Raw genomic sequence first — 20,801 nt, 5'->3', positions numbered from 1 at the left:
TGTCCCTTCTCATTTTGCTAACATTATGGTCATTTATATTATTCATGAATGCAGCAACCCACGTTCCATAAGCAAAACATGACTTGTCTCATTGATAAGTAGTGCTGGGCAAAAAAACCGGAACAGAGTATCCGAACCGGGACTGATCCGAAAAGATCGACCCGAACCTGAACTTGAAAATTTAGATTTATCCTATTGGATCTTAAACTCATATACCCAAAAATCTGAACCCGAACCCGATCCGAACTAAACCCGAACCCGAAAATACTCGAATGTTTTATTCGAAAACCCGAAATTTTACCCGAAATTAGCATTTTTACCCGAAAACCCTGATATTTACTCGAAAACCCGAAACTTTACCGGAACATTTACATACCAGGTATTTAGCAGTTCTAAAAATCTATATCATAACCGATCCGAACCCGAAAAGACCCGAACCGAAACCAAAGTAATTTTTTTATTTATCCTAATGGGTCCTAAACACCTCAACCCGAATGACCCGTACCCGATCGTATTTTACCCTAACCCGACCCGCATAGCGGAACGTCCAGCCCTAATAAGTATCAAATATTTAAAGTACGAAATTTAAACCCTATCTTTGCGGTACAAGATGAGCATATAATTTTTTTTATATTATATAATATGTGTGTTAGTACAAATTTAGATAAACTAAATTTTTGGTAAACCAAACTCAATAATAATCATGGGAAGAGTTTGTAAAAGCATATATTCCTCTCTTGATTGATATTCTCGAAGTTTACAAAGATTAGGGATTTTTTTTTCTTTCTAAGTGGTAAAAAATATTGAAGAATTCTTTTAGGTAAATTTCTAATTTGTATTGACAAAATGATGGCGACATAGTTTTGGGTAGAAATTTTGGAGAGTAATTAAACATCAAAATTATAATTTCCGTATGTACATTTGATTGATGCAATTAAGTTTTAACTCAATATGCTAGTCCGTAAGGGCACAATTGTATATATCCAACGGTATCGAATTCATGAGAATCAAGGTCACACTTTTAGTAGTATTCTGAGAACTGAATTTAACCAAGACGTACCGATTTTTGGTGTCGTTTGTATTAATCACAGTAATGAAAGTAGATAGCAATATAAGGCAATTAAGGAAGCAAGGCACCTGAAGAGAGTAAATAGAATTGAAAACATTGGACATTAGGATTGTTCCCAGGCGTTCATCGCCGTAGAAATGTTTTTCGAAATTGTTATAGCTAGGGCTCATATCACGTGATTAAGACTAATATTCTTTCAAAGAATGATTTCTTAGGTTTAAACTATAACACCTTAAAATTTTTGATTATTACACAGTTACACCTTGGCTTGGCGCTTTTGTAATGTATACCTGTCGATGGTGTCAAACTGTAAAACGTTGAAAGATTTTTGAGATGTTATACTTAGCAAGAGTATAGAACAAGAACAATACAAACTTCATCTACATTTTTATTTATTTATGAACTGACCCCGAATTAAGATCCGATTATCACAACATTATTAACAACATACACACAACACATAAGGTTTAGGCAGTCTTAAAATAATAATACATACAGTACAATTGTTATTACATTTGAGGTTTGGATTTATATCAAGGGCCGGCTTCCACTTATTTTGCGAGGAACCTAGAGAACCATTTTCCAGAAGCTTTTTCTTTTCGATCAGAAGGATTAGTGAAGTTGACCCAATTCATACCAAACCGGAGAGTGTAACCATTTCCGAATTCGTAATTGTCCATCAATGACCATGCAAAATATCCTGCTACGTTGCATCCATCCCTATAAAATATTTTTCGAAAAGTAGTTTTGGTATATTAACATTTATAATTGTCCGAAGAAAGTATATCAAATAAATAAAACAGGAATTATAACTCACTTCATGGCGCATTTGAGACAAGAGAGATGGCTGCAATGGTTTTGAATTCGTCCATTATCGGCAAGAGCAGTTGCAAGCGTTACGTTTCCAAGATCAAGATCAGCAACTCCTGAAATTTTAACACAAGCTAGATTTGTAATAAACACATATCTAGATCGATTTTTCATTGGTTAAACATATTCAAATGCAACATAAAATGATATGTGCATACCGTTTTCGGTGATGTAGGTAAGTGGATTTTTGTAGTTGTCTTTGATGTAGTTTAGAATCTGACGGAATCCTGGAGGATAGTAGACGAAGCTAGGAGCCTGTAGAAGAAAGAGAAAATAGAGTCAAATTAGTAATCTTTTAACTATGAAAAAGATATTTTCAAATTTAAGTCGATACTTACCACAACACCAATAGGAACTCCATTGCGGTAAACTGAAACCAAATAAAGGATCGGAATAATGAGTATGGATCCTAGAAATATAAATAAAAAATACACACAAAACAAATACAAAAAAATAAGTTTTACTTACATCCAAGAGTAACTCGTGGATCAGTTATTGCACTAGGTTTTGCCGGAGCAGGTGCGTCGGTTGCATATTGTGTAACGTAATAGTTCAACCCTAGAAAATCAAGTGATCCTTTAACTAAAGCTGATTCCTCAGGTGTGAATTCTGGCAATCTATCTCCTACCATCTCTCTCATAATCTTTGGATATTTTCCGTACACCAATGGATCCAAGAACCTTAATTCATGTAAGAAAAGATTCATAAATTAGTGTTGCAAATTAAAGTGTGCTTTTAACAAAATATTCCTAGCTAAAACTTTTGATATATTAATGTGTGTGTGTTTTGAGAATCATTTAAGTGAACATATATACCATCCAACAAAAAAATCGAATGCTCGTTTTGCAGCAGCCTTGTCGAGTTCGCTAAATTCGTTTAGCGGGGCGAACCATCTCCCGATCAAGGTTGTTCCTATCTTACCACCTTGGAATTTCTGCATAAGTATTTTTAGGTTATAGACTACAAATATGTACCACATAAAAGTAAAATTGACGCACAAAGAAATTAAATGAGAAATTTTACAGTATACGTACCTGATATCTTTTTCTGTATAAAGATACAGCTTTGGCATGAGCTAGAAGTTGGTTATGTGCAACTGTATAAGGTTCAACTCCAGAATCTCCTCCAAATTCACAGCCGGTGCACCGTCCTGGTGGATACGATCCATCTCCATAACCTTTGGTTGCAAGAGAGAAAGGCTGATTTAAAGTGATCCAAAATTTGACCCTGTCTCCAAATCTTTGGAATAGAAGCTCAGCGTAGTTTGTGTAGTCCTCCCTATTCACGTATCGCACATATTAGGCATACATAGATTTGATAGCGATGTTACATAACCTAAAGCAAAGAAAGAAAAAAAGAAGAAGTTATGAATCAAAATCGTTAATGCACTTACACTATACGTGGGCTTAAGAAGCCTCCATATTCGTCTTCTAAAGTCTGGGGAACATCCCAATGAAATATAGTCACATATGGTTCTATGCCTGTATTCACGTAAGTTAAATGTTTATACGACAAATACAATAACATTATTTAAAATGTATTAGCATTAAGTACTTGAATTTCGAATTTACCATTTGCTTTCAACTCGTTAATGAGATTGTTGTAGTATGTTATCCCATTCTCGTCCACTCCCCCAATCAGTCTTCCCTCTAAGATTAGTATATAAAAATCACAAAATTCTCGGTCATTTTTCTTTTGTTAATTAGATGAAATCATGCATGAAGAATAGGAGAAGTGTTTTTGTATTTACTTGGTAAGACCCTTGACCATGCTATCGAGAGTCGGTATGCTTGAACATTCATTCTTTTTAGTAGTTTGACATCATCCTGTTCAAGGTTAAATGAAAGTTGTAAAATTAAATTGAAATTACAAAACTGAAAAAATATCATATCTACACATTCATCAATAGTGATAGCCTCTTCTTACCTTATAAAGATCATACGAATCACAAGCAAGGTCTCCTGAACTGCGATCGGGAACTTTTTCTGTATATAAATAACAAAAACATGACCATGAATAACTCTTTTTAACATCTATATATAGGTACATTTTTTCTCATACATTGAGGATCATGGTAACAAATAATATGTTAAATGATGTTTGTGACCTGGATATCTATGAGTGAAGTAGTCCCATCCATTAAGTGCTCTATGTGCTGCACCTTCAATCTGGTAGAACAAGTTAAGTCATGTTGGATATATATATTGTACGAAAAAAATCAAAAATCCTATATATAGCAATAAAAATCGATCCCCAAAGCCAAGATATATATATACTTGATATGCCGAAGTAGCTGCACCAAAAGTGAAATTTTTGGGAAATCCAGTTCGGTTGAATGCATGAGTATTGTCGCAGTGGAAGGGTTCTTTGGCCTTGCATTCTGGATTGCAGACTTTTTGGCTACTCGAAACGACAAAGAGAACGACAAGAACTGCTAAGGAGTAGTGAGCTTTTGTAATTGCCATGGTTGAGTTTGTATTTTCTTTATTGATGGGCTTATTTTGGTGATGATTAACGATGAACTTGGAGGGGTTTATATACAAGGGTTTGAGTGCATGGGACTTGCATGGAGATTCAAGTTAACTCGTTACGTATATTTGCATTGCATTTTAATTATTCTCCACATGTTTTCCACCTCGATCGCTGTCTTGTTTTCTAATTAATAACTTCTGAATCAGCACTTTGAGGTTTACGGCATCATATCCTCTTATCTCTGTAAAATACGTCTACATCAAATTTACAATTTATGTAAAGTTCATCTAATATTAATTACATTTTTGATGTTAATTGGAGTTTTTTTTTTTTATCTATCTTGATATAAGCTAGCTGGTTGCTTAATAATTATTAAAGAAAAAAATGGTTGGAACTGTTAGTTCCGTGTTCAATATTACTTGGCTTATATCACAAAAACTTGTATTATTCGTGAATGCAGCAACTGTCGTTCCATAAGTAAACTATGACTTGTCTCATTGACAAATACGACAAGTATCAAATATTAAATTACGAATTTTCAGACCCTATTTTAAGGAACAATAACAATCTATAATTATATCAGTTGAATGTTATTACTAAAGATAAAATTTAATAACTTGTATACATGAATTCTGGTACCATTCTTGGGGTAAATTAGATAAAACAAATTTAATAAATGTTCTTGCAAATCAATTTATCTTTATTTATAAACTAAAGTATAATAAAAATGTATGACTCCAATGATTTTATGTAAATTGTGCGAGAGTAAGTTAAATTCTACATTAAAAAATTTGTTAATATGAATATGATTAATGAGCCATGGAAAGTTTCTTTAAATTATTACTTTTTTCGTTTGATTTTTTTTATTGAAGGTACATAAAAGTGTAAAAATTAAGGGAAATTTGTGAAATGGTGGAATTTAAGATGTGAGATAGATCTTCAAGTTTCTGTTGGAAAGTTTTGTGAAATGGTATAGAATTCTACATATTTTGTCCAAAAAATTATCACAAGATTTTATTGATTGTAACTATATAAAAATATAACCATATTTTTACCAAAACAAAACGATTATAAAAATATATATATTTAAGATTCATGTATTATGTTATATATAACAATGAAATTAAACGATAATTTAGAATTTCGTTATAATATATTATCGCATTCATATATAGCATAACTGAAATTAAAGTATATTTGATCAATTGGATGTTCATTTTTTTTTTTTTTATAAACCCTATCGGCTATCTGGTCGGCCCCGGTAGGAACGTACCGAGGTGCTACATAGTGGACTAGGTCCTTCGGACTATCACTCTGCCTATCCCGAGTTTGGAATGCCTTCCGACTAAGTGCTAGGGGTAGTCAGGCCGCCTGCATTTTTGACTACCAGGTAAACCAATTGGAGTAAAGCCCAACTGACAGACTTCCCACAATAATGTTGATAACAGCAGGAGGAGTCGAACCATGTAGAGGAGAGAGTTGCACCCAACCACCCTGAGCCCACCAAACCACCAGCCCACCATCATGTGGGCAATTGGATGTTCAAACAGAAAAAAAAAAAAAAAAAAAAAAAACAAATACGTTATGTATTATAAAGAAGCTGGGTTTGGAGGAGCTGGATTTAACAATTTGGTGGTAGAACCTTTAGGAACCTCAATCTACATTCTAAAGAAAACAGGATTTGGAGGAAGTTTTGCAAACTCCACCAAATTGCTCGTCTCGTTTACATATGCAAGGTTGATAATATTCTTTAGGCTCGTTTTCGGTACGATACTTGGTGTGATGTGGGTCCTCTTATCGATGTGGTGGATCCTTTTGGTCCAAGCGTTTGGTATTGCTTTGGATGATCATGTTCTTGGTTGTTGACTCTGGAACAAGTTCATCGTTTCTCCCTTGAAAGTGTCACCTTCGAATTCAACTGCTATGGGTTGCCCTTCTTTCTTGCAGTGAATTTCTCTTTTCGGATGCACGCAGGCCCGGCTCATCTTTTTTGTTGGACCCAGTGTTAGAAAAATAAAGCTTCATTTTGTTAGTACATATTTTTTTAAAAAAAATTGGACCCTTAATTTGGTGTAAAGAAAAAAATGGATAGATCTCAAAGCCGCAGGGTTTGGCTGGATCTTCAACAACCAACAGGAGGATATACACACGGTGGGATCGGATCACGCCTTTCACATCAGATCTCCGCTTCTAGCCGAAGCAATGGCCAGGCCCGGCGCGCAGGACAGGCTACCCAAGCGACTGCTTGGGGTCCCACAATTTTTTTTTTTGTTTTTTTGTTTTTTTTTTTTTAGTATTTTTTGGTTATTTAGGCCCATTTTAAAATTTTACTTAGTTAAATTAGTGATATTGAAGCCCATTTTTTTAGATATTTTTTTTAAACAATAATAAAAATTAACATATAAAAAAAAAAATCATATGTTACATATTGTTAATAAATATCAGGACCTCATTTTATATTTCGTGTAGGGTCTCACAAATGCTCGGACCGGCACTGGCAATGGCCATCCACCAAGCTCTCCAAAACGCCTCAGATTTGGGATTTACAAATCTCTCTTTCGCTTCCGATTCAAAGCAATTAATCGAAGCCATCAATTCGGAGACTCCTCCTAAAGAGCTCCATGAGATTCTCCACGACATCCTGCAGATTTCTTCTACTTTTCATCAAATTAGATTTACTTTCGTACCCAGAGAAAAGAATCGTGAAGCAGATGCTCTAGCTAAACGATCATTAACTGTTGCTGTACCAATACCAGTTTAATTGCTTTTAATGAAAAGCTTATTTTGCTCAAAAAAAAAAGAAAAAAATGGATAGATCTTGTGCTAATGCACTATCAGCACATGCATAGAGTCGGCACTGGACGCACAACATGTTCTATTGAATTTGGATGACATTTTTCCCAAGATTTGGCACTTCTTCCTCAACAAAGAAGGTCTTCTCGAGCGGTTTCCTTCTCCAACATTCTTACTTGGATCAGTTCACCCCATGTCGTCCCTCCGGAACAAGGTTATTTTAAAACTCTCTTTAAACCATCCTTTAATAGTTCTATGAAACTTGGAAGGCACACAACGGTCACTTTCACCATGCGGGATCAAAGCAGATTATGAGGAACCGGCTAAGCACTCTCAGTTCACACATCCAAGCTCGATCGAGGTATGGAAACTTGTCTCATAATATGCATGGTTCTCAATATTCCAGCCATGATAATTGTTTTTTTTTTTTAATTTAGTGATTAATTGTTGACTATTTGTTATCTCTCCCATCAATCTCATATCTCTAGCTTCTTTCTCTTTTTCCTAAGGTTTTCTTTCAACATTCTTCCTTATAACTAGAGCGTAAGATCACAGCAAGCCCATATAAATCTAATAATTGTTAAAGTGTGGTCGCATCACAATTTTGGCCACAGTAACAACCCTTGTTCTAAAAATCGGCCGCCTAGCCGCCTAGGCGGCCGCCTAGGCGCTGATCGGAGGAGTACCGCGGCGATTTTGTCCAAATCGATGAAAAAAATCGGAGATCCGATTTTTGTCCGCCTGGACCGCCTAGACGGCGCCTAGCCCGCCTAGACGGCGCCTAGCCCATTTTATTTTTATTATTATTTTTTTTTTTTTACTTTTTTTTTTCATCTAAAATTCAAAACGTCCTACTTATGTTCGTAATTTGTATAAAAATCATAAATTTGAAATTAAAATCTTGTTTTCATGTGTTTAATACAATTTTAAAAACAATATTATATAAATTACTTAATTATAATAGATTAATATGTTTTTAAAATATTAAATAGCCCTAAAACTAATCCCCGATTAATCCCCGTGTAATCCCCGATTTTCTTGCTAGGCGCTAGGCACACCCTCACCGCCCGACTAGCGCCTAGCGATTTTTTGAACACGGGTAACAACTAAGAAGTTGTGGTAATAAAAAACCAACGAACTTACAAGGAGATAGTTGAATTAAATTAAGGTGTCAGCGATACGAAGTTCACAGTTGAGATGTAGTAAATATAGCAAAGGTTACGATTCAATTTACCAAATATATATATGCATACAGTACAGAATGTTTACTCTCTTATATTTATTTCAGATCTCATAACCAAAAGTAGATTTACTTAGACAGCACTTTTTTTGTTTGCATTCTTCGTCCCTCGTGCCTTCATTTATTGACACTATATTAATTATAAAACTCAAAATAGTCATATTTTTTTAATATAAGCTAAAAATTTGACAAATTGTGCTGATAAACACTGCTTGGAAAAGAAAGTAAGAACATGGCTTCCCATAACTAGGGTTTTTGGAAATTTTAGAAACGGATATATATGTCATTAGATCGAGAACTCTTTAATTAATTATTAACACACAGATTACAGATAGAATGAACTGCAGAATGTTATGATCAAACCCAAATTAAAAGCACTTTATATGTAAAATCCTTTGGATTACAAAATAAACTGCCAAGGAGTTAAAAAAAAAAAAAAAAAAAAACTGCCACAAAAAAAAATCTCAGGATATTTATAGCATTTATGGACCACACAAAAATAGATTATTGTTTTTTTTTTTTTTTGTTAAATACAAAATTGATTATAGTTATGATATGGAAAAGAAGGAAGAAGTCATTTAATAAGTTTATCTAACGATCTATGATTAGGTTACCGCAGTAATGATTTTTCTTTCGCAGCAGAAATGAATAATTTAGTCACACTAACTTCATCTAGCTTTAATTCTTGTTGATACAATTTAAGACAAGATATAAACGCTGAAACACTGTATTTGAAATATTGTAGTACGCATGTGTTTCAAAAAAAAAAAAAAAAAAGTTGTATGTGTTTGATTACCACGAAACACATAAGAACTCATGGTTAAAAACAAATCCGTTACCATAAGCGTCCCTTGATTATGCAATATTAGTTGTTTTATGGAATACAATAATGATTTTTTAAGTATTATTAGTTGGGAATTATTTTGCCGCCTTTTTAAGAAAGTTTTCAAGTACTCTCTTTTTTTCTATTTTATAAGATATTTTTGGTTAAAAATACAAAAATTAAGAATTAATAAATATTTTCTTATTTCTAAAAATTCAACTAATAAAAAAATAACAGCAAAATTCAAATAGCCATAAACTATTAAATTAATATAAATTAGGTATAGAAACTCTTTTTGTATGCATAGAAACTTGTAAAAAATTAATAAAATGGAACAAGAAAATAGGTTTTGCTTGACTGCACATTAATACTTTTAAAATTACCTAAAATACTCATATATTTTACTTCCTCCGTTTTATATTAAGTGTCGTATTAGACTTTGAATTTTGTTTTAAAATAAATGTCGTTTTGTGTTTTCAATGCATATATTTTGTAAAATTTTCAAGTTTAGCACTATTAATTTAATTTATCGACCAATGAAAAAATGATATAGTATATAAATAAGGCGTAAAACAGAAAATTTATTTGGTTTTTTAATAAACTGTATGTGAAAAAAATAAATTAAAATATACTCTCTCTGTTCCTAGTTAATATATTTTCTAAGCTTTTCATATAAAATAAGAAATCATAATAAAAATTGATTATAAATGTATTTACTTTTGAGATTTACAATTTTCTTCAAATCTAAACCAATAGTATTTAACTATTTTATTTTAAAATTTACAATTCATCGAGGGATAATACCTAATAAAAATATAACTTAAAAATAGATCTTTTTGAAACAATTTTTTTTTCTCTAGGAAATACTAACTTATTTCGATTATATGGAGTATTAATTAGGTTATGACTTTTGGTTGTACATTGATGTTGGCTAGTAATCAACTTTTTGTACGGTGCAATTAAAACACTTTATGATAAAGCATGCATAAGGGTGTGAAATTGTTCATACTAATATATCGATTTTAAAAGACAACTCATTTTGAACCAAGCCAATGAAAATAATTTGATGGAAATGAAGGCAAAATAAATAAATTATTTGATTAAAAATAAAAAATGATTCAAATTATCATATATGCTTTTCTAAATAAAAATTTGAAATTTAACATTCAAAGTCCAAAATAAATTTTTTATATAAAAATAATTAAAATATAAATGAAAAACATTTTCCGTGGTTAATTTTTAGCATTACGATTAAAGAATTGATCCAGTCATTTGTTTACAGTTTGCACAACATATTTTAAAATTCCTTGTGTATTCTATTGATTACCTTCGTACCAATTACCAATTTACCATAAACTCAATAAACTTACAACAACTAGATTACTTTTAATCTAAAGGTTCTAATATACGGCATTAATGAATTGTGTCGATTTTACTTATATATATATATCACAGATTATATAATAAACTAGATCATAATCCGTGCTATATTACGGATATTTTTTTTTTGTATAAAATAACTTTGTACCTTTAAAAAAAAAAAAAAAAAAAAAAAAAAAAAAAAAAAACCTTTGTACATTTTGTTTAGAGAAGTAAGTAATGTTATATATGTCATGTTTTCAGTGTTTTTACGTCTAATCCGAACTGTCTGGTTCGACCAGTTGACCCGTGACCAAAATACCCCTAAAAACTAGCCACTAATTCATAACCCAGTGAACCGATTGAACCGATCCGGTTTGGGTTTAACAAAATTTATTTGATTTTGGTCTTTTTGAATAAAATATAAGGTTTTAGACTTTAAGTGAATTCACTATTCAATTATTTTATAACTTTTTCAGTTCTTCGGTTCTTCTCAAATGGTTTTAGTTGGATATATTTAAAAAAATTAATCACTTTATTATTATTGTTAGACTTCGTATTTTGTTAAACATGTTATGATTATGTTTTATTTTTATATTTATAAAACTAAATAATCTTTATAAATATTAAATACATTAAATAAATTTGAATCAATTGACTCATGGTTTTTTTTTTCTTTTGTTGATATACTTTTTTAAGATAAAAATAATTTGGTAACGCAAGATTTCATGTTAATGGAAATAGTGGTATATTTAATTGGAAAAACAGAGAAATCATATATTTTAAATAAAGTGATATTATGTTTTTTTTGTTAAGATAACGCATGATTTTATACTAACAGAAATAATGGTACATTCAATTGGATAAACAGAAAAATCTTAGATTTTAAAATAAGTGATAATACTATTTTAGATATGGTGTATGACGCTTTAGAAGAAATAAAGAAATCTCAGTAGATCCATGTTTCTAAGAATTAAAGAAATCTCATAGACCCGTATTTTAGATATATGACCCACGATTAGCACAATTGAATTCAAGAGTAAATTGACTTTATAACCCCTAATAAAGTGAACTGAATCAGTGGTTACATTTTTTTTTCCAATGGCATTATATCGTAATATCTTACAAAAACTAATGTTACCTTTTAAAGATACTTTAGAGATTCAATTTGTTTTTTTCCAAAAGTTTATGCAGTCTAAACGTAGGTTTAGATGAATAGTATAGACTCTCCTTATGGATTTGAGATTTCTCATGTGTGGTTCGTTTGAAAAATATGTTTTGGAGTGCCATACTAGTTCATACCCCTGTTCTAAAAATCCCCGCCTAACCCGATTACTCTCCGCTTAATCGCTAGGTCCAATTTATCCGTCTCGATTAATGACTAATCCCCTAAAGAAATCAATTACCCGATTACTCTCCGCATAATCCGATTACTTCCCGCCTAATCCGATTACTCCCCGTCTAATCTTACATATCCCGATTATTTTTAGATTGCAAGTATAAAAAAAAACTTTTTATTTTTGTTATTCAATCATTTAAATTGGGAGTTTGTGATGTTTTACAATAACTTATGTTCAAATTTTAATAAAAATCATAAAAATTTGTCTCAAAAATACAGTTTTATGTGTTTACTGCAGTTTTGAAAACAATATTGGATTAATATATTTTAAAAATATTAAAATAACTCTAAAACTAATCTCCGATTAATCTCCGATTTAATCTGATTTTCCGATTAATCGCTAGGCGCCCGACTAGCGCCTAGCGATATTTCAAACAAGGGTTCATACACTCGACCAAATCGGAATCTTATAACAAGTTTGGCATAATTGCCAGAAAAGAAAATTATTGCAATTTACGTGATAAATACACTAAAGTGTTATGTTTCCTTAAATCGTGAAACGATTAGCTCACGACTTATATAGTAAGTACCTAATGGGTCCAAGGAGTAAATGAATATAACATCAAACGTCAATTATTCTGTCACATGTGACATGCCTTAGTCTATGCATGCATGATAGCGTAGATATATAATAATTTCCTTTCTGTCTTTACACTATGCTTATTGCTTAATCCACTTTTCTGTTTTGCATGGGTAGACATTTTTTTGGTTTCATAATATAAATAGTAACCAATATCATTTAGTATGGTTTGAATTTTTCTTCGGATTTTACCATAACTAATTTAAAAATAAAATCAACTATACGTTAATTTCTTTTTCATTTATGATTTATTTTAAATATCAAAATTATATAACCGAATCGATTTATTATTGCCTACTAAATCTAGTTTTTCCGGATCACTTTCCTTGGTACAGTTTCGGTTTGACTCAAATTAGTTTAAACCAATTGGACCACCCTAATTAATACATTCACCGCACAACTTTTTCTAACTATAAATATGACCACAAACCATTTACACATATTACACTCTTCTCTCCCAAAGAAAAAAAAACTCTAAAGCATACTACATGTCTACGCCGGAAGAGGCAATGTATGTGGCGTGGGAAGATCTTACGGTGGTGATACCAAACTTCGGTGAAGGAGCCACGAAGAGATTACTGAATGGAGTGAATGGTTGTGGTGAGCCAAATAGGATCCTAGCTATTATGGGCCCTTCAGGTTCAGGCAAATCTACGCTTCTTGATGCTTTAGCAGGTCACTTCTCGCTCTCTCTCTCCCCCTCACACACACAACCATACATGTCAAGATTAGCTCGTCGTTTATTCTGTATATATATATATATATATATATATATTTTTTTTTAATTGTTAAAGGGTTTTCTTCTATTAAATTGAAACTAAATCTTATCACCCATACATGTTTTTTTATCTTTTTTTTTGCCATGGGACCAAAATTGTAGGATTTACTTGTAACTCCTAAACCTTTTTCATTTTCATAGAATATTTACATTTTTAGCAAAAAAATAATAATAATAATAAATAAATCTAAATCTTAAGAGAGCTGAAGCAACATCGACCAACAATGAGTGAATAGTAATTTAGAGGAATAATTAACAACCAACCACATTTAGCTTTGAAACCAACATTAAAGGATGAGACTTTCCCACTTTGAACCTAGTCATTTATTTTTGGTGTAGCGTTCTACATACTCTATATATATCTTACTATAACAGTATTGAATGATTATTTATACGTGACGTTATGTCTTTTTTTTTTTTTTGAATTAATAAATTTATAACTTTCCTATTTGAAAGCAACAAACTATGTATATACCGTATCACACATTTTGGTGAAGTTAAAACATTAATTGAAGTTTCTGTACTCTTCTGTAACTTTGACCAATCGTAACATATCTCTATTTTTTTTTTTGGCAACAGAACATATCCTTTTTTATAAGCAATGAAGTATGAACATATCAATATATAAAGATATTTATAAATATAGAAAAGCACTAGAGGATACATATATAGATATTTCTAACTTTATATTTATGGATTCTAGCTACCAATTTTTTTTTTTTCATTATAGCTATTTATTATCGGAGTACTAAATAAAAATTTTAAAGTAGTTGCAATTTTCATGTTCCTTATTAAATTAATAAGTTTACTTCGTCGTCGTACATTTAGTATTGAATGAATTGATAGCTACATTTTTTTTTTGGGAACAATTCTCTAACGTAGACTATGTACAGAAATTCTGCAGTAACTTTTCTTATTAAATCATGATTTTAAATGTTAACCTACCAATCACCAATATTCTGACACAAAAAATTAGGATTGCACGATCGTATCTTCGTACCGACTTGTGATCTCTCTTAAGTTGAACCCGGTTTGGTAACTGGTCGGACTCATTGAGGGATGTTACGTTCAATCCAAAAAGAATCCAATTCGATTATTGTTTTCTTGTCCAAACCACCTTTAATTGGATTAAGAAGATCTTTATTTTAATGACAAATCTAAACACCAGAAAACCCAAAACCCGGACTGATCAAACCTTAATTAATTCTATCAATGCTATAAGATTGTTCAAGAACATCTAACATTAAGAGGTAAATATTGTTTGTAACAAATTTGGTGATGGTACAGGAAGATTAGCAGGGAATGTTGTAATGAGTGGCAAAGTTCTTGTCAATGGTAAGAAGAGAAGACTTGACTTTGGTGCTGCCGTAAGCAAATCTACCCTTTCCTCTTTAGTTTTACCCTTTTGACTTAATCAAACTAATATTATTCATGAATGTCCTAAACCCTAAATCATAATTGTTGTTTCTTTTGAAACTGTTGAGAAACTCTCAGGCTTATGTGACACAAGAAGATGTGTTGCTAGGAACTTTGACAGTGAGAGAATCCATATCTTACTCAGCTCATCTCAGGCTCCCTTCAAAGCTTACTAGAGAAGAGATCAGTGACATTGTGGAAGCTACAATTACTGACATGGGTCTTGAAGAATGTTCAGACAGGACCATTGGAAACTGGCATTTGCGTGGAATAAGCGGCGGAGAGAAGAAACGGCTTAGTATTGCGCTCGAGGTCTTAACGAAACCAAGTCTCCTCTTTCTAGACGAACCAACCAGTGGATTGGACAGTGCTTCAGCTTTCTTTGTGGTTCAGATTCTTAGAAACATAGCAAGCAGTGGCAAAACTGTGGTTTCTTCAATTCATCAGCCGAGTGGTGAGGTTTTCGCCCTCTTCGATGACCTGCTACTGCTGTCAGGAGGAGAAACCGTTTACTTTGGCGAAGCGGAATCTGCAACAAAGGTAATAAGATAAGAGTATTGGCAAGAGTATGCAACCATCATGCTCATTTGTGTTGTTGTTGCTTTGACTTTGCAGTTCTTTGGTGAAGCGGGTTTTCCTTGTCCCAGCAGACGGAATCCATCTGACCACTTCCTTCGCTGTGTCAATTCAGATTTCGATAATGTCACAGCGGCTTTGGTTGAATCTCGGCGAATCCAAGTTTGTTTTCTTCTGCCCTTTTTTTGTTTTATGAGCTTACAATACACGCAAGCTCCTGACTCGACCGTTTGCCTCTGCAGGATTCTTCGTTCTCTCTTTACCAACTACATGAAACTTCAAATACATTAGATCCTCTGGATGATATACCAACAGCAGAAATTAGAACAACACTTGTCAGAAAATTCAAGTGTTCGGTATATGCAGCAGCTTCAAGAGCAAGAATTCAAGAAATAGCATCGATAGTAAGTTATGGTTACGATTGCTCTTTAAACTACAATGTATCACACAATGAGAGTCTCATAAGCACAATGATAAACCTCATGGAACAGGAGGGGCTTGTCACAGAAAGGAAACAGGGGAGCCGAACAAATTGGTGGAAACAACTCAGAATACTTACTCAGCGATCTTTCATCAACATGAGTAGAGACTTGGGTTACTACTGGATGCGGATTGCAGTCTACATAGTGCTATCCATTTGTGTCGGGTCAATCTTCTTCAACGTCGGGAGAAACCACACAAATGTTATGAGTACTGCAGCTTGTGGCGGATTTATGGCAGGCTTTATGACATTCATGTCAATAGGAGGTTTTCAATCCTTCATTGAAGAAATGAAGGTAAAGGGCTTAACAAATAAAATTCTCTTTCTTCCCCTAAAGACTTATCTTATGTTTTAGCATCTTTTTCCTTAATCCAGGTGTTTTCCCGCGAAAGGCTCAATGGACACTATGGGGTTGCAGTATATACTGTGTCTAACTTACTCTCCTCATTACCTTTCATAATCCTTATGTGCCTCTCCACTAGCTCAATCACTATCTACATGGTGAAGTTCCAATCCGGAGGTTCTCATTTCTTCTACAATTGTCTCGACCTCATCTGTGCGATTACAACTGTGGAGAGTTGCATGATGATGATAGCTTCAGTAGTCCCTAACTTCTTGATGGGAGTCATGTTGGGAGCTGGTTACATTGTAAGAATGGCCTGTCTCTCTCTCTCACCTAAAAGGTTTCTTATATATATATATCCAATGACTATCTAAATTGAAATCCGCTATATTCTTCATCTCATAGGGAATTATGGTGTTAAGTGCTGGTTTTTTCCGATTCTTCCCCGACTTACCTATGGTGTTCTGGCGATACCCGGTGTCCTACATAAACTACGGTGCATGGGCACTACAGGTAACCAGGTTTTCTCAACTTTAAGATGCAGATTATATTGGCAAATAAATATCTTAAATGAGCACACCTGATAAATTGCAGGGAGCATTCAAGAATGAGATGATCGGGGTTGAGTATGATTCTCCGTTACCTTTGGTACCAAAAATGAAAGGGGAACTCATTCTTCAAACTGTTCTAGGCATAAATCCAGAAAGATCAAAGTGGTTGGATCTAGCAGTTGTGATGATGATTCTCATTGGGTATAGGATTGCCTTCTTCGCCATCCTCAAGTTCCGGGAAAAGGTTTTCCCAATTATTCACATGTTATACACAAAGAGAACTCTGAGCTATATCCAGAAAAGGCCTTCTTTCAGAAGAATGACACCTTTCCATTCCAGGCGATACCCCGTTCACCATGCTCTCTCTTCTCAGGAAGGACTTAACTCTCCACTGCATTAGAAGCATATACAGCAGAATGCAATGTTTATTAGTGGAACCTAAAAGATACTGCTCGATAACCTTATGCCAGAGGTCTATATATTTCAATATGTCAGATGTTACTCTCTTCAAACTTGATAAACTGTTTGTAGCCTGTTGTGTAAGAAAAAAAAAAAGAGATACTATTCATTCTGACTAATCAGATTTGTTTAGCATGCGGATGGAATCCGTCAGAGATACAAAAATTGCCCGAAAAAGCTGAACTACTGGATTTTCAGATTACAAGCGATGCATGAGAGAGTATACCAGCGAAACATGGTAAAGAAATCAAATAAGACACTTCCTTTGCTAACACATCTTCAGAAGAAACTGTGTTATGGAAATCAAATGCTCAGGAGATGGTGTGGAGATTTGTTACCTGACAGTACAACAGTGGTCCTTGCTTGATAGCACCAACTAGCTGAAGCAAAACTTAAAATCTGTGCAGCACAAGAACAGGACCAGGCATATTTGACTTTAAGATTCAAATATGCTAGAGTCTTGAGCTGAAAAAGACTGATTTACTTTGATCACTGAGTGCCATGAAATCTCCTCTTGTGGTGTATAGTTGACAGGGAATAGAATCCAAACTCACAAAAGTACCTCTCGAAGGCGTCTGTTGAACAGAAACAGATAGAGAACAAACAACGAGAAGCTTCAATCTTTATAAGTGTAATACCAAGCAAAAATGGTTAAAATTTCAACTTTGGAAAAACCAAGTACAGACTCCCAGAAAAGTTACAAAGTAAGGTAAAAAAATACACAAACAATCAATAACTTTAGACAAATATGGCTAATCCAGTAGTAAGAAGAACATCCAGTTGTGAAATCAGAAAAACAGCCTGATTATTTTAGAGTAGACATGTACAGAACTCATTTGTTGTTCATTTGCTACCCTATGACTGTCACAACTAAACTCAACCAAATCTGAACCAATAACTAGTTTCGGAAAACTGTGTCAAAATGTCAAGAATACGCCTGCTGGTTCTGCCTAACTCTTCATATCATCAGAACCATTACTTTCAAGTCTACCATTAAATCCATGATATGGAACCTCCCACATCGGCCTCGGGGTAGCACGCCCACCAAAATCCTCAGGGAAAAATTCAAAATCGGGGCCAAAATTGAACTTCACAAGACAATTTGACTGGTCAGGGAGAGTGTACATCGAAGCAGCAGGGTAGTAACGACCGCCAAAAATATCTGTGAAGGCAACTCCCTGACATACACCATTTTTGAAGAACGATATTTCACTGCCTGCATCAGAAGTAAAGGCATTCGTTAACAAAAGATTGGTCATTCATCTTCCAGAATTGCCAGACAGTAACTACATCATAAATGTTGATGGTAGCAAAAACGAAAATAAGGCATTTAGCCATGTGAATCTTGAAGAAGAATCCCCACTATCTATAAGAATCTTAACCATATCTATTCTCTACCAAACCAAGATAAACCCTCTACCATCACAAGCAACAACATTCATACACATTTTAGTCCACTTAAAACATATGCAACTAACTAAAAGCAGCAAAGTCACCACAGGAACACAAACATTAATGAACAGGTAACGCAGAGCATACCTGGTACAACTTTAGGAGGCTCCTCTTTAGCATCAGGTGCACAAATATATCTCTGCCCTTTATAAAACACATAATGAGGAGGCTTTGGAGCGAAAGATTCACCATCAGGAAGATTTATGTAGAATCCAATAACATCACCTTCCTTGTAACCTTCCTCAGCATACTTCTCCCTTAAAGCCTTATGTATCTTACACCCATCAATATCCCTGAAACCAAAACTATTCCCATCATACCCAACCGGAGCCTGCAAATCCCCTTTATCCGTCGACCACCCGAGTCGTGTATGACCAGACTCACCCAAATTCAAAACTTTAATCTCAAAGTACCAAGCTCCTTCAACAACCCCTCTTGTAGCTCTCACCATCCTATACCCTTTACTACTTCCCGCAGTAAGTCTATCTTCACTTACCTCAACTTTCTCAGCTTTGTAAACTTTAGAAAGGCAAATTTCCAAGTCAGGCGTATCGTCTCCCTTATCGGGAACTCTAGGAACCGGAGTTATCAATACCTTATCTTCAACAGCTGCTGAATTCGGCGTATTGGCTTTACTCTTCTTCTTTCCCTTGCGTGTACTCTTAGTCACCCAAACATTATTGTTCTTCTTCTTCGATTTCGATTTCTTAGCCGCACTCGCAACCAAAGTCGCCGCCGCTTCCTCCACAACCATTGCTCCCGATGGCTGCATTTGCTCTGGCTCTTCCTCTTCCTTAACAGCAACTGAAGTAATAGAATCTAACTGCTTCTGCTTCTTATGCGGTGGATCATCTTCTTCTTCATCTCCTTCGTCTTCTTCCATTGCACTACCGTTCTGATTAGCCACAGAATCCAGTTTCGGAGATTTAGGGTTATCGGAGGAAGAAGCAGTTGGAGCTTCTTCAGAGAATGAATCGGATTCAATTTTCAAATCGGATCCGGGTCGATCAACATCCATAGCTACTACATCTACTTTCTCCAAATCAGTATCGATTGGTTCTTCGATTACACCGGATGGTTCCAATGGCACTGTATCATCCACTTCAGAGGGAAGAAGAGCGATTCCGGTGGGTTCTTCGGTAAGAGAAATTGAAACTTCTGCTTCTAAATCAGTTTCGATTGATTCTTCAACTGCAGCGGATGATTCCGGTGGCGCTGAATCAAGAGTGGTTCCAGTAGATTCGTCGGGAAGAGAAATTGAAACTTCAACTTTTTCGCCTTTTGGATTTTGTTCAGCTTCTTCGATTTTGGAATTTGATTGAAGAGACTCCATTGGAAGAAAGTTTTTCTCTGATGCAGCAGATTTGTGGGACTCGCAGACTTGACAAATATTTCGAGGGACTCGCAGACACTAGGCAGAGTTTGCAAAAAAACCAGTGAAGTTTGTTTTAGAATGTTGGAGACTTATATGGGCTTTATGAGGCCCAATAAGAAACTAGGGTTTGGATAAGGGCGTGTCCATGATTTTTTAGTTTAGTCCATTTTGATTTAAACACGGTTTAGACATCTAACAACGATCTACTAAGCATTCGAAATTAGAATTAAGAGGTTCGTTAATAAATAGGGAAAAAAACAAAAAAACAAGATTTTCCGACTAGTGTACTTTGACAGGGAGGAGCAAAGTCTCTCAAAGAGATAAAAAGTCCATGAGCGAAAACACATCCCTTCTCAAAGACTCAGACTAATGTTTTTAACTGCGATTAATTGTTCACTGAATAAAAACAAAACTAAAAGTGTTGTCATGTCATTTAAAATTAATATTAATTAAGATGACAACGGTATAATTAGATACTTTTTGTTATGAGATCGTAAATATGAAAATAAAAACATTTATTTTTTTGGGTATTAAAAATACACGTTTTACTTAGATACTTCAATCTTTTTACAAATTGTTTTATATCAATCTTTCATTCATCAAAATTAGAATATAAGCAAAGACTTTTTGTTATTTCATCACCTTGAGCTGCCTCAATAGCTATTTGCATTCTGTTTTCCCAAGTTAGAATATGTCCAATACGGTTTTCTATGCCCAATCCAAATGAAACAAAAACTACTTTTCTCTAACTCTACTTCAAATATG

At 33.9% G+C, this 20,801-nt stretch overlaps 3 protein-coding genes across 3 annotated transcripts; 1 reads left to right on the top strand and 2 right to left on the bottom strand.

Annotated features, from left to right (window-relative positions):
* Positions 1 to 1,435: 1,435 nt before the first annotated feature.
* Positions 1,436 to 4,419, bottom strand: LOC9330380 (myrosinase 4). Its single transcript, XM_002891595.2, has 13 exons — positions 4,216 to 4,419; positions 4,047 to 4,107; positions 3,866 to 3,924; positions 3,690 to 3,765; positions 3,511 to 3,588; positions 3,333 to 3,420; positions 2,974 to 3,217; positions 2,755 to 2,873; positions 2,408 to 2,619; positions 2,278 to 2,309; positions 2,098 to 2,194; positions 1,887 to 1,995; positions 1,436 to 1,789 (listed from the first exon to the last, which is right to left on the bottom strand). Exons 1-13 carry the CDS (start codon positions 4,402 to 4,404, stop codon positions 1,621 to 1,623), a joined length of 1,533 nt encoding a protein of 510 aa, XP_002891641.1. The 5' UTR covers positions 4,405 to 4,419; the 3' UTR covers positions 1,436 to 1,620.
* An 8,480-nt stretch (positions 4,420 to 12,899) lies between these two features.
* Positions 12,900 to 17,344, top strand: LOC9327703 (ABC transporter G family member 13). The gene is made up of 9 exons (XM_021013467.1): positions 12,900 to 13,280; positions 14,671 to 14,750; positions 14,878 to 15,339; positions 15,415 to 15,537; positions 15,618 to 15,779; positions 15,867 to 16,151; positions 16,232 to 16,504; positions 16,605 to 16,712; positions 16,794 to 17,344. The coding sequence occupies exons 1-9, from the start codon at positions 13,094 to 13,096 to the stop codon at positions 17,148 to 17,150; spliced, it is 2,037 nt and encodes a 678-aa protein (XP_020869126.1). The 5' UTR covers positions 12,900 to 13,093; the 3' UTR covers positions 17,151 to 17,344.
* Positions 17,345 to 17,804: 460 nt separating this feature from the next.
* LOC9330379 (protein TRAUCO) lies at positions 17,805 to 20,090 on the bottom strand. Its single transcript, XM_002891594.2, has 2 exons — positions 18,749 to 20,090; positions 17,805 to 18,425 (listed from the first exon to the last, which is right to left on the bottom strand). The coding sequence occupies exons 1-2, from the start codon at positions 19,992 to 19,994 to the stop codon at positions 18,160 to 18,162; spliced, it is 1,512 nt and encodes a 503-aa protein (XP_002891640.1). The 5' UTR covers positions 19,995 to 20,090; the 3' UTR covers positions 17,805 to 18,159.
* Between the last annotated feature and the right edge of the window lie 711 nt (positions 20,091 to 20,801).

This window comes from Arabidopsis lyrata (genome assembly GCF_000004255.2).
Source record: "Arabidopsis lyrata subsp. lyrata unplaced genomic scaffold ARALYscaffold_1, whole genome shotgun sequence".
Taxonomy (NCBI): Eukaryota; Viridiplantae; Streptophyta; class Magnoliopsida; order Brassicales; family Brassicaceae; genus Arabidopsis; species Arabidopsis lyrata.
Note: the sequence above shows the minus strand (reverse complement) of the source record. Positions and strands in the feature narration are given on the sequence as shown.